Raw genomic sequence first — 14821 nt, forward strand, 5'->3', positions numbered from 1 at the left:
ACATATACTCAATGGTGCGACGAGAGGTGGGTGTTGGCATTTGACGGGGATCATTATTGGGGATATGATGACAAACTTGGTAGAGTGCATAGATTCTGTCCTGAAAGGTGCATGCAACCTTCTTGTGACTACCATGATTAGGCCTATTTTCTATCGGCTAAACGAATTGCTAACTCAGAAGAGCGTCGAGGCTCATGAGCGTGTCCGCAATGGATTCACGTATTCAGAATTTGGAACCAAAAGAGTTGAAAGTTTTCGACGTACAGGAAACATTGTCGTCAATCAGTTCGACAGGCGTAATGAAATATTTGAGTTTCGCGAAATACAAGATGACTCCATTTACACTGTTAACCTAGCGCAACGACATTGCGATTGTGGCCATTTTCAAGTCGAGCGACTCCCATATCGCCACGTTCTTGTATGTTGCGCTAACTAGCGTCTTGATTATTTATTTGTTTAATACTTAAAATATTTTTCTTAACATATTAATAATAATAAATTATTATTATTATTATCATAAAAAATATTATCAAAATTTAACAATATAATATTCTAATCATAATAATAATTTTTTCGGGTATAATAATAATTACTCATAAAAAATGAAAAAACTAATAATAATAATAATAATAATAATGAAATTAACAATAAAATTATCAGTTAAAATACAAATAAATAAAATAAAAAATTAATTTATTCATCATAAAAAAAACACTTACCTATTGAGAATGATCCAGATATTTAATAATGTATTCTTCGGATAAAATAAAATTACAAACCATTTTTCTTCCTCCCTCACTAAAAGCCTACCCCTTCTTCTATTTTTCTTCTTCCTCCCTCACGAACCCTACTACAAATATTCATTTCAACACACCCTCAACTAAGTGAAAATCTTGCTTCACTTCCAGCCTGCATTTTATTTATATAGACCTGCTTCAATACTCTTCAGGCACACATGTCATCCATGCAGCAAAGGAGTCAACATGCTGGTCATGTCTACATGCAGAGATAATGGACACGTTTTGAGACGTAGTTATCCCTCCCTGTCAAATGCAGCTTGCGTTTTGCTATGCACGCAGATTTTTCATTTTACTCAAAACGTTACTTACGTTTTGCTGGTATCAAGTGAGAGAACATAAGATGAGAAGACACCACATCCAACTCAAATCCTTAAGGTATCAAGTTAATCATCTTATAAACTCCTCACTCTTCCTTGCTTTCTTTGATGTGGGACTAACTTCAACACTCCTCACACTTGTAACACTAACAATCTCCCCTTCAAGTATGAGCCTCCACATCAAGCACTAACTCCCCTTTAGCTCTTCAACCACATATGAGTATTCGTCCATCACACTGCCGCAAAACACCGCGGGACACGTCGCCCGTACCACCTTTGCCGGGAAGACTTTCGATGCTTCACCTTGAATACCCCTTAAAACTACCAGACCGATTAACCATCGGCTCTGATACCACTTGTTGGACCGACCATAGAGAGCTCTCAACAACCGGGGAGACTTCGGAGAGGAATCAGGTGAGAGAACATAAATTGAGAAGACACCACATCCAACTCAAAACCTTAAGGTGTCAAGTTAATGGATCTCTCATCTTATAAACTCCTCACTCTTCCTTCCTTTTTTTGATGTAAGACTAACTTCAACACTCCTCACACTTGCAACACTAACATATATTATTATTTTTTTATCCATTAATAAATTAATTTCTGTTATCTTACATTTGAGTCAACACTAAAATATTATCCTCAAGATTCTTCTTATTAATAGTTTTCATGCTAGGCTCCGTATATCTTTTCCCCAAAATAATAACAATAAATAAAACCTACCACTTTATTACCCTGCAATATATATATATATATATATATATATATATATATATATATATATATATATATATATATAGAAAAATGTCTATTATCTTTGTTATTCCATTTTAAATCAACAGAGAGCAGAGCCACCAGCCACTACAAATATAATTATACTAAATATATATTAAAATTAGCTATTAAAATAAAATATATATTAAAAATAAATTAAATTTTATATATTTATACATAAATATATAATAGAAAATTTTAGTAGCTAATTTTGACATGCAAATAATAATTTTGCTACCTATATGTACCATAGCAATAAGAACTTGTGCTATGGATATATAGGCCATGGCCATGGATAAGTACCATAGCAATAATAACCTTTTTGTTCATTTGTGTTATAGCTTCTTGCCTCTATTTTCATTGGTAATTTCCCAAGCCTCAATGACAGGCCACGTTTAAGATGATAATTCTTGGTAAGGTTGTTGTTCCAACTCAATCGACAACTGGAGAATCTCCACTACGGCACTTGCGGTGAATAGTGGCGGTTTAATTGCCGATTTGCGGCGGTTTTAGACCGCCGCTAAACAGGTTGCCAGCGACATGTCATCCGCAGCGCATAAAGGCGCGGGCATCACATTTTGCGGCGGTTTCCAGTAACCGCTGGCAAAACCGCCACAAATCAGGTATTTGCGTCGTTCCGTTTTGCAGCGATTTAAAACCGCCGCGATGTTGTCTAGAGTGATTTCAGGCATACTTTTGCGGCAAACCTGAACCGCCGCAATCTTCACATACGTTTTTTTAAAAAACTATTTGCGGTGGTTTCGACCCGCCGCTATTTGCTGCAGAGATTTTTAATGCACTTTATTTGCGGCGGTTTTAAACCGCCGCTATTCATAGCATTTGTTTTATAATATAAAATCATATAAAACATTTATTTTACAATCCGGGAGTTTTTTTTTTAATTCAAAGAATATTATCCTTATTTAATTTTATTAATTTTTCTTATTACATCATAATTTTTTTATCTTTTATTTTTAATTTAAAGCGTCTTATATTTTTTTATATTAAAATTCTACGCTATTCTTAAAAATGCATGAATATTAAACTACGAAATAAACCAACGTGTTTATTTTAATATAAATAAATTAATTCAATATTCACCCAAAAAGGTAAAGTACTTAGTTAATAATTTAAAATGCATAGTTATTAAAAAAAATATATACTGAAAAACAAAATATCACATATATCCTAATTTCTAATTCCCGCCATGTTCATCCAGAGAATTCATCCGTGCAGGGATGTCTGGTGGAAGCTCCCCACCTTGCTGTTGGACCAGATAACTCAGCACACTTTCGATTGCCTGCCTCTTCGTTTTCTCTGCTGCCAATCCATCCTCCATTGCTTGCCTCTTTGTTTTCTCTGCTGCCAATTCATCCTCCATTGCTTTCCTTTTTAATTTTTCAGTCGTCACCTTTGTCTGTAGTTCACATAGCATCCTTTGGGCCTCTTCTACTTGAGCTCTATCCACCGACGGCTGCGAACTCGGACGGAAGAGTTGACTTAGTGTCGGCCCGTGTCCTATGCCACGCACTCTACCCGGGTGCTCCTTACCGAGAGCTTGAGCAAGGGAATCATTTTCTGACAATATTCTTATAGATTCATCCAGCTGCTCAATCTCTATTATTTTTTCCTGCAGGCATAAATAAAATTACACAGTCACACAAGCAATATAGCATACTCTAGACATTTTAATAACTAAACCCAACATGTTACAACATAAATGATTAAGTGTACTTACACCAATCCTCTGAGCTTCTTTGTGTAAATAGCTGCCATCAGGTCGTTTGTGCTTTAGGATCCATACTTCTCCCCTACCAACTGTCCTCCCTTGTTTTTGTGACTGTGACATTACAATTTATACCATGAATTCCACTTCTTTAAATAATTTCAATAAGTCTTTGTTGTTTTACTCTATAGATAAATCAAAACTAAATGCCAAATATGCATGATTTCAAATCTATATTACCTCCTCTTCCCTTGTTCTAGCCAGGCTTTTAGAACCACCAGTGTGTGTGTAAAGTTGCTTCTTTCGATTCAGCGCGTTTTGCTTGCACTTCGCCTATTAAAAATCAACAGTAAGCTTGAAATCAATAAAGTAATCTTTATAACTTTATACATATAATATATTTAATTACATGTTTATTATTGTAATATTTATTAAATTTTTTAACAATAATTAAGAAATATAAATAAGATAAAAATTAAATAATTTAAAAACAATAAATAAATAAATGGAGTACCTTTGTTGCAGGATCATTACGATAATCAATGAACCACTTCCAATGCTCTCTAGGAATTCCCGCCGGGCGGTTGTCAAGATTCTACTCAAGTGTCATAGTTGTTTTGTAATGCTTATCATACAGCCTCCCCCTTGTATCCTTCCAGGACCTCCCAATTTGTTGCAAAAATGTTTTCTTGATTATACCACCGCTATCTACCTGAAAGTAGAACATCTCCTGCGATGAATAATGTCCAACTGTAAGTAATTGTAAGTTAAAAGTTTGATATGATTCAACAATGCCGAACGTCTATTTTACCTTTTATGCAATCATTATAAACGGTGTCTTTGCCCTGCACCTTTGCCCAACTCTTCTCACAGATAGGAAACTTACTGTAATCAGAACCCAGCGCTCCTAAAATGCCACTCAACATCCCAGCTCCATCACCAACTGCTTGCAACTCGTCGTTGAACCTCAGTATGACCTTGCTTCCATTGAGAGACCGCTCCATAGCCTCCTTCACACTCATTTTAGCTTGCTTGACTATTCCATTAGAATCTATAAATGGGAAAAAAATCAAATTCATGTCTACAATGTGCACAACATGTGAGAAACATAACAATATCATTAGCTAATCAATTAAAAAGTAGTATGGTTCAACACTTGTTACCAATGAGTTCAACATTCCAAAACTCAGTAGTCTTTCGTCCTTTGCGCTTTTCAGCATCAGAAGCAGCAAGCATTCCGTCAATGTGTTCTTCAAAAGAATCTACCTCTTTCGTGTACTTAGCTTTTCTTGGCATCCTAAAAAACTTGCATAAACAAATGTAGGATAACATTAATTACAAATAGACTTATATTATAATGTAAACAAGTGATGTAATTAACGCAATTGGATAATAGAAGTAACATACACGCACAAAGAGTACACATATATAATTGAACATATATTACAATATAAGTTTGAAAATTAACCAAATTACAGGCAAATATTTCATTGGTGAGAAATATATATTTAAGCTGAAAATAAGATTCCATAAATTTTATTTTTTTTCTGAAACATTAATTCATATTCCTAAATAAAACTGAGAGTTGAACAAATTACTTTAATGACATGATCAAGACTACTAGTAAAAAAAGCTCTAGTAACTACTCTTCAAGGTTCAGAAATCACATAAAAAAGAGTTATGCAAAAAAGCAGTTATATACTACTTACAATAGAAATAATTGAACCATCAAAAGAATCTGAAACATTTTATTTTTATTAAACACGCTATAATTAACATAATTGGACCATCAAAAGAATTTAAAACATTTAATTAATATTAAACACAATATAATTGAACAAGTACTCTGTACTCTATCTTTTAAAAAATTTCTATCAATACATATAAGTGTATAAATATTTGTTTCTTTCTTGTCAATTGATCCATAATCAATGACAGTTAAAATTCTTTTTTCATCTTTTTTTCAAAAAAATTATATGTACGTATATTATAATTATGTAATTGGAACCTCTTGAAATCAGAAAATAATCCAAAAAATCATAGCTCATATTTTATATATTTTTTTTTATTTGTAATGAATAAGTGAACATGCAACAAAGTGGATCAAGAGACGGAAGACAAGGAGCAACATGAAGATGGGTGAAACTGGTTACCTAAACGAGCACGATGAATGTGTGGAAGAGAAATTGAATGTCGATGGTGTAGAAGAGAACTCGACTGCCGACGACTTTCCACAGCAAGACGACATGTGCAACGAAAATAAGGATTCGCGAATGGAAGAGTGGGGGTATACGTGCGAAAAGACCAACACTAAGAGGTATAAATATTTAATTAGTTAGTTAGAGATGTGGGCCATGACTTTTTTAAAAGAATACAAATAATTCAGTTTTTTTTCAAATAATACTAATAATTCAAATTGTGTTGATTAAAATAAATTAAAATAAATTAAAATAAAGTTCACTGTGTCGTCAATATGTTCAACGTGGCTTGGATTAGCCTATTTTAAATTAAAAACGTAAAACATTAATTATTTTTAAGGATCATTTGAAAACTTCACGTACAAGAAAAATTATACATTTTCCTTAACAGTTATATTTTTACTTTGTTCTATTTCATCAATTAATTGATTACTTTAAAAGAAATAATTCCAGAAAAACTTATTAATATGTATAGTAACCAAATTGAGTGTGTATAAAAACTGTGCAAAATGCGAGAAATGTTTGAAAATTATACAATAATATTCAGATTAATTTAAGAGTTAATTTTAAATGCATAGTAAAAAAAATATCTTATAAACACAAAAAATTTATATATTTATGTATATATTTTTAACGTAATGAAATGTTTGTTAATCCCATCCAACGTAACTGTACGTTTGAAAACATTTTTTATATGTGACTTCATATTTTACAAAGGGAGTAAGAAGAATTATTTGGCTATGTTATATATTTGTTAACAAAAATCAATCACTAAACTAATTAAGACAAACAATATTAATATAACAAAATTGTTGTATAAATACCAATTATATATGGGTTTAATTGTTGGTGCCTGCTTTGAATTGTATGATCAAAAAATTATACTAAGTTAGTGATTCACATGAACATCGAATGTGTCGGCCTTGTTGATATATATCAATAGACTCAACACTTCGTCCAATAATAAATAAAACAAATAGTCTCTATTAAAAAGATTGACACTAATCCAAAACTATTAGTCTCTAAAGATTATCTCAATAAATCAGACTACACATGAACTCCAATGCTCTCATTCTCCTCTGGCGTCTTATTGAGGTCGTAATTTATCATGGCAGCCGTGGGTCCGGTTGATGCAACCTCATCGGAACTGTTGCTGTGCCCGACTTCTTCTTCCATCGAGTCTTGAACTACCTCTCCTGTCTCATCTGTGTCCTCTTGAATCTTCTCTCGAGATAATCCTGAAAGGTACGGCATAGCAAAACACAATGAAGTCTGTTACACATTTTATAAAGTACATGGTCAAGCTTCTACAATCTAGAGTGCTTGTTGGACTTACGTTCCCATAGCTTAGTAAGTCCTCTTTCTATCAAAATGAATTTCTCCCGGGATGCAATATCGAGTTCAACTATAAGATTATTATCGCATCGGGCCTAAAGTAGAAAAGAATAAGGATCAGAATAGTTGGACAAACCAAGAGCTAGAAAAACAGTATACATGAAGCATATAAGAACAATTCAGGACATGCAATTGGGATGCTGAGGAATATCGCCTTGTAATTTCCACTCAAATGTTTTACCCGCTCCTTTTATTATCATTATATATATTATTAGAACTTGATGTGTTCATAATTCCGTTTAGATAGGAGTAACATAATGGGTAGAAAAAAATAGAGAACTTTTTGCTTCAAGTGGTGTGGCTAAGTCAGTTTTCAAATGTTCACTATAGCAAATCATGACGTTGGACGGTTTCGTCAAAACAAAATCATCATAATCAGCCGCAAGGTTTAGACCCTTGTGTTGATGTTGGATGGTTTGGTGGATTAGATGCATAACTCAACCGGTTGCGGCGTGACCGGCAGGTACTAATGGCGGTACTGGTGAAGCTCAAACAATAGCAGCAGACTACAAACTCTCAGATTCAAGCTGTGGAAGTTAAGCTTCAAAAGACAGAGTAGAAACAGCAGCAGATGATGACCTTCATGGAAAGGGTAGTGCAGAATCCAAACTTTGTGTAGCAATTGGTTCAATAAAAGGATTGGAGGAAGGAATTGGAGGAAGCTTTCTCACCGAGAGGATGAGACATATTCATCAAGGACCCGGTAACAATAATGTTGAAGTAGCAGTAACTTATCATGATGGATTATCAGTTTTCCAGTTTCTATATTACAAACCATTTAATTAAAATTCTTGCATTCCTTTGATCAATGAATATATATTCTGCTTCAGTTATAATACTTAGTATACTACAGGACATGGGGAGAATACCATCACAGCACACACCATCAATTCCAGTACTTGTTTTGTCGTATTTTCAATCGATAATAGTAGAGTTCCACAAAAGGAAAAAGACTAACGCAAAAAGGTCTTCACAAGCACAAAACACTAGTATATACAAGCCTAGTCATATAGAAAATAATACACAATCACACACAATTTACTCACATTGAGACACCTATTGACCTTATTAAATCACATACGTATTTTTCTTTACTCACACAGAACAACCTTTTCAAGAATAGAATAGCAATGAATTTATCGTAAATGCCTATGCAGTGCAGAGGTATAGATATCCATGCAGGTTTGAATAAAATGCATGTTCAGGTAATTCCGAATTAAGTATTTATACACAAAAATCAATGCTGCTAAGTAAGTAGAAAACTGTGTTTTTACCTTCACCTCCTCGAGTATTTTATTTGAATGTCCCCTATTTGTAGTTGTGAGGAATTCAAAGCCAAATTTCTTTCGGTACTTTGCTCCAAATTGATTCGGTTCCTACAAAATTGAGAGTCACAAAAATCATAGCAATAATTGACTTTGTCTTATTGTCGCCAGTTGACGAAGTAAAATAGAAATTGAACAGTCAGCCAAAGTGAAATCGTACCGAAATAAGTTCGTTAGGCGCTCGACTAATAGCTTCACCGATGTGCCTATGTGCGGAGAATGCATCCAGCCATGAACTTATAGGCGACTTGTTGAACCATAAATCTCGAGCGAATGCAGTTGCATGATCAAGGGAAGAGAATGGAGAAGCCTCTTGCATCGAGTGGATGAAAAAGAAGCTGCTGGCGCAGAGAAAGAGGTCATTCTCTTCCAATTTCCCTGCTAAGTCCCAACACAAAAAGTGTTAACCAAAGAGCTCTAAGTATAAAATCAATCAAGGCATACCTCCAGGTACAAAAAAAAAAAAATAAAAAAGCCATATTAAATAACATGCTAATTATACCAGATAATAAATTTCTATCATTTTCCTATCTGCCAATAAATAAAGGTGTAAGTGTCCAACAATCAACTAGTCTATACATAGAGTAACAATGTTCATGTCCTATAGTTCTAGCTAGATACATCTATAAATCAACAACCTCCTCTCCATTATCATAAACGTTGATGAGCGGATAATTTATACGCTTTGTGGCATTGTTTTCAGTATGTTTTTAGTATGTTTTAATTAGTTTTTATTATATTTTTATTAGTTTTTAGTTAAAATTCACTTTTCTGGACTTTACTATGAGTTTGTGTATTTTTCTGTGATTTCAGGTATTTTCTGGCTAAAATTGAGGGTCCTGAGCAAAAATCTGATTCAGAGGCTGAAAAGGACTGCAGATGCTGTTAGATTCTGATCTCCCTGCACTCGAAGTGGATTTTCTGGAGCTACAAAAGCCCAATTGGCGCGCTCTCAACAGTGTTGGAAAGTAGACATCCTGGGCTTTCCAGAAATGTATAATAGTCCATACTTTGCCCGAGATTTGATGGCCCAAACCGGCGTTGCAAATCAGCTTCAGAATTCCCAGCGTTTAACGCTGGAACTGGCATAAAAATTGGAGTTAAACGCCCAAACTGGCATAAAAGCTGGCGTTTAACTCCAGAAAAAGTCTCTACACATGAAAGCTTCAATGCTCAGCCCAAGCACACACTAAGTGGACCCAGAAGTGGATTTTTACGTCATTTACTCATTTCTGTATACCCTAGGTTACTAGTTCACTATTAATAGGATCTTTTGACATTGTATCTACACCTCATGACACTTTACACATTTCTCATTGTATCTTCTATAGCATGAGTCTCTAAACCCCATGGTTGGGGGTGAGGAGCTCTGCTGTGTCTTGATGGATTAATGCAATTACTACTGTTTTTCATTCAATCATGCTTGCTTCCATTCTAAGATATCACTTGTTCTTAACCTGATGAATGTGATGATCTGTGACACTCATCATCATTCTCAACTATGAACGTGCGCCTGACAACCACCTCCGTTCTACTTTAGATTGAGTAGATATCTCTTGGATTCCTTAATCAGAATCTTCGTGGTATAAGCTAGAATTGATGGCGGCATTCAAGAGAATCCGGAAGGTCTAAACCTTGTCTGTGGTATTCTGAGTAGGATTCAATGTTTGAATGACTGTGACGAGCTTCAAACTCACGATTGTGGGGCGTTAGTGACAGACGCAAAAGAATCACTGGATTCTATTCCGACATGATCGAGAACCGACAGCTGAATAGCCGTGCCGTGACAGGGTGCGTTGAACATTTTCACTGAGAAGATGGGAGGTAGCCATTGACAACAGTGAAACCCTACATACAGCTTGCCATGGAAGGAGCCTTGCGTGCATGAAGAAGAAGACAGTAGGAAAGCAGAGATTCAGAAGATAGAGCATCTCCAAAACCTCAACCTGTTCTCCATTACTGCAAAACAAGTACTTATTTCATGTTCCTTTACTTTTCACAATCAACCCTGATAATTATTGATATCCTGACTAAGAGTTACAAGATAACCATAGCTTGCTTCAAGCCGACAATCTCCGTGGGATCGACCCTTACTCACGTAAGGTATTACTTGGACGACCCAGTGCACTTGCTGGTTAGTTGTGCGGAATTGCAAAAGTGTGATTCCAATTTCGTGCACCAAGTTTTTGGCGCCGTTGCCGGGGATTGTTCGAGTTTGGACAACTGACGGTCTATCTTGTTGCTTAGATTAGGACTGTTTTGTTTTTGTCGGTTTAGAGTCTTTTATTTGAGTTTAGTTTCATATTTTAAGTTTGGTGTCAATTGCATACCTTTGTTTCCTTTTAATTTTGCGAATTTGCATGTTCTTAGTCCTTTCTTGTTCCTTAAAAATTCTATGTTTGGTGTCCTCTTTGTGTTTTTCCTTTAAAATTTTCGGAAATTATTGTTTGATTTTCTAAAAATTTTAAGTTTGGTGTCATTTTGTTGTTTTTCTCTTTCCTCATTTAAAAAAAAAATCAAATCTTTTTCAAAATAATTTTCAATCATATCTTTTTAATTGCCAATTCCAAAATCTTTTTAATTAGTTGATTGATTTAGTTTTCAATTTGCTTTGATTTTATTTTTCTTTTAGTTTTCAAAATTTTATTTTATTTTCCTTTTGTTTTATTTTATTATTTTCGGTCAATTTTTTTAAAAAAAAATAATCTACTTGCAATCCATATCATTTCCCTTCCTCCATCATGGACCTAAGTGGAATTGAGCAGTACAGAAGGACTTTGGGGTCATATGCTAACCCCATTACAGCTGCATATGGGAGTAGCATCTGTATACCTCCCATTAAAGCAAGCAGCTTTGAGCTAAACCCTCAACTCATTATCATGGTGCAGCAAAATTGCCAGTATTTCGGTCTTCCACAGGAAGAACCTACTGAGTTTCTGGCACAATTCTTACAACTTGCTGACATAGTACGTGATAAAGAGGTGGATCAGGATGTCTACAGATTATTACTGTTTCCATTTGCTGTAAAAGATCAAGCTAAGAGGTGGTTGAATAACCAACCTACAGCAAGCATAAAGACATGGAAACAGTTATCAAACACATTCCTGAATCAATTTTACCCTCCAAAAAGGATGACACAGCTAAGGCTGGACATCCAAGGCTTTAAACAAGAGGATAATGAATCCCTTTATAATGCCTGGGAGAGGTATAGAGGTATGCTAAGAAAATGCCCCTCTGAAATGTTTTCAGAGTGGGTAAAGTTAGACATCTTTTACTATGGGCTTATAGAAAAAGCTCAGATGTCTCTAGACCACTCAGCTGGTGGATCTATACATATGAGGAAGACGATTGAGGAGGCTCAAGAGCTTATAGATACTGTTGCTAGAAATCAACATTTGTACTCTAGCAATGAGTTCTCTACAAAAGAAGAAGTTAGGCAGTAGCCACTGATCCTAATCCTCAAGAACAGATGGTTGAGCTTAATCAGCAATTACACCTGATGACAAAACAGTTAGCAGAATTTAAAGAGATGCTCTAAGAAACTAAAATTGCTAACAAGAACATAGAATCACAGTTGAATCAGGCAAAACAGCAGCTATCTAAACAGATAACAGAAGAATGCCAAGCAGTTCAACTGAGGAGTGGGAAGACATTGAATAACACTGCTTAAAGTAGCAAAAAGCCAATAAAGGAACAATTGACAGAGGATAGCCAAACCACTATCCAAAATCCCTCTGAGGACAGTAAGAGCCCAGAGAGGAATTCTCTTGGCATTCAAACGCCAGAAAAGGGGGGAAAGCTGGCGTTAAACGCCCATTCCCTGCCCAGTTCTGGCGTTCAAATGCCAGAAAAGGGGGAAAAGTTGGCGTTAAACACCCATTTTCCACCCAACCCTGGCGTTCAAACGCCAATGGGGAATCAGACACCTGAGAGTGCTGATAATAACCCCTCTAAAAAGGCTTCTCCAACCACTTCTGTAAGGAATAAACCTGCAGCAACTAAGGTTGAAGAATATAAAGCCAAGATGCCTTATCCTCAGAAACTCCGCCAAGCGGAGCAGGATAAGCAATTTGCCCGCTTTGCAGACTACCTAAGGACTCTTGAAATAAAGATTCCGTTTGCAGAGGCACTTGAGCAAATACCTTCATATGCTAAGTTTATGAAAGAGATCTTAAGTCATAAGAAGGATTGGAGAGAAACTGAAAAAGTTTTTCTCACTGAAGAATGCAGTGCAGTCATATTAAAGAGCTTACCAGAGAAGCTTAAAGATCCTGGAAGCTTTATGATACCATGCACATTAGAGGGTACTTGTACCAAGAAAGCTCTATGTGATCTTGGGGCAAGTATCAACCTAATACCTGCATCCACTATCAGAAAGCTTGGCTTGACTGAAGAAGTCAAACCAACCAGGATATGTCTCCAACTTGCTGATGGCTCCATTAAACACCCATCAGGCATAATTGAGGACATGATTGTCAAGGTTGGGCCATTTGCCTTTCCCACTGACTTTGTAGTGCTGGAAATGGAGGAGCACAAGAGTGCAACTCTCATTCTAGGAAGACCTTTCCTAGCAACTGGACGGACCCTCATTGACGTCCAAAAAGGGGAATTAACCCTGAGAGTCAATGATGATGAGTTCAAGTTGAATGTTGTCAAAGCTATGCAGCATCCAGACACATCAAATGACTGCATGAGCACTGATATTATTGACTCTTTGGTGGAGGAGGTCGATATGACTGAAAGTCTTGAATCAGAGCTAGATGACATCTTTAAAGATGTTCATCCTGATCTGGAGGAACTAAAGGAAATAAAAGAAATTCTGAAAATTCCTCAGGAAGAAGATAAGCCTCCTAAACCAGAGCTCAAGCCACTACCACCACCCCTGAAATATGCATTTCTGGGAGAAGGTGACACTTTTCCAGTGATCATAAGCTCTGCTCTAAATCCACAGGAAGAGGAAGCACTAATTCAAGTGCTAAGGACACACAAGACAGCTCTTGGATGGTCCATAAGTGATCTTAAGGGCATTAGTCCAGCAAGATGCATGCATAAGATCCTATTGGAGGATGATGCTAAGCCAGTGGTTCAACCACAAAGGCGGCTAAATCCAGCCATGAAGGAGGTGGTGCAGAAAGAGGTCACTAAGTTACTAGAGGCTGGGATTATTTATCCTATTTCTGATAGCCCCTGGGTGAGCCCTGTCCACATTGTCCCTAAGAAGGGAGGCATGACAGTGGTTCATAATGAAAAGAATGAACTAATTCCTACAAGAATAGTTACAGGGTGGCGCATGTGTATTGACTACAGAAGGCTCAATACAGTCACCAGAAAGGATCATTTTCCTTTACCATTCATAGACCAGATGCTAGAGAGACTAGCAGGTCATGAATACTACTGCTTTTTGGACGGCTACTCAGGTTACAACCAAATTGCAGTAGATCCTCAAGACCAAGAGAAAACAGCATTTACATGTCCTTCTGGAGTATTTGCCTACAGAAGGATGCCTTTTGGTCTGTGCTATGCACCTGCAACCTTTCAGAGGTGCATGCTCTCTATCTTCTCAGATATGGTAGAGAAATTTCTGGAAGTCTTCATGGATAACTTTTTAGTATTTGGAGATTCATTTAGCTCCTGCCTTAACCATCTAGCACTTGTTCTGAAAAGATGCCAAGAGACCAACCTAGTTTTAAACTGGGAAAAATGTCACTTTATGGTGACTGAAGGGATTGTCCTTGGGCATAAAATTTCAAACAAGGGAATAGAGGTGGATCAAGCTAAAGTTGATGTAATTGAAAAATTATCACCACCTACAAATGTTAAGGCAATCAGAAGCTTTCTAGGGCATGCAGGATTCTACAGAAGGTTTATAAAGGATTTTTCAAAAATTGCCAAACCTCTGAGTAATCTGCTAGCTGCTGACACTCCATTTATTTTTGATAATGAGTGTCTGCAGGCGTTTGAGACTCTGAAAGCTAAGCTGGTCACAACACCAGTCATCTCTGCACCAGACTGGACATTACCATTCGAACTAATGTGTGATGCCAGTGACCATGCCATTGGTGCAGTATTGGGACAAAGGCATGGTAAGCTTCTGCACGTCATTTATTATGGCAGCCGTATTCTAAATGATGCACAGAAGAACTACACAACCACAGAAAAGGAGCTACTTGCAGTGGTTTATGCCATTGACAAGTTCAGATCTTATTTAGTAGGATCAAAAGTGATTGTGTACACTGACCATGCTGCTCTTAAATATCTACTCACAAAGCAGGATTCAAAACCCAGG

General features: G+C 36.2%; 1 protein-coding gene across 2 annotated transcripts; it reads right to left on the reverse strand.

Moving 5' to 3' along the window:
- Positions 1-2946: 2946 nt before the first annotated feature.
- LOC140173365 (uncharacterized) lies at positions 2947-5897 on the reverse strand. Of its 2 annotated transcripts, XM_072196456.1 has the most exons (7): positions 5771-5897; positions 4781-4922; positions 4429-4668; positions 4132-4347; positions 3858-3950; positions 3630-3731; positions 2947-3521 (listed from the first exon to the last, which is right to left on the reverse strand). In XM_072196456.1, the coding sequence occupies exons 2-4, from the start codon at positions 4911-4913 to the stop codon at positions 4322-4324; spliced, it is 399 nt and encodes a 132-aa protein (XP_072052557.1). In that variant the 5' UTR covers positions 4914-4922; positions 5771-5897; the 3' UTR covers positions 2947-3521; positions 3630-3731; positions 3858-3950; positions 4132-4321. The 2 variants fall into 2 exon arrangements, with proteins under 2 accessions (XP_072052557.1, XP_072052558.1); XM_072196457.1 differs by lacking the exon at positions 2947-3521 and having other exon boundaries at positions 3626-3731.
- Between the last annotated feature and the right edge of the window lie 8924 nt (positions 5898-14821).

Source organism: Arachis hypogaea, chromosome 6, assembly GCF_003086295.3.
Source record: "Arachis hypogaea cultivar Tifrunner chromosome 6, arahy.Tifrunner.gnm2.J5K5, whole genome shotgun sequence".
NCBI classification, from domain to species: Eukaryota; Viridiplantae; Streptophyta; class Magnoliopsida; order Fabales; family Fabaceae; genus Arachis; species Arachis hypogaea.

Bases quoted from the DNA above. Each gene is read 5' to 3' on its own strand.
- LOC140173365 (XM_072196456.1), bottom strand. From the start codon at position 4,913: ATGCCAAGAAAAGCTAAGTACACGAAAGAGGTAGATTCTTTTGAAGAA. The intron at 4,669-4,780 runs GTAACAAGTGTT...TCCCATTTATAG, and splicing joins TTGGAATGTTGAACTCATTG to ATTCTAATGGAATAGTCAAG. The intron at 4,348-4,428 runs GTAAAATAGACG...TATTCATCGCAG, and splicing joins TTATAATGATTGCATAAAAG to GAGATGTTCTACTTTCAGGT.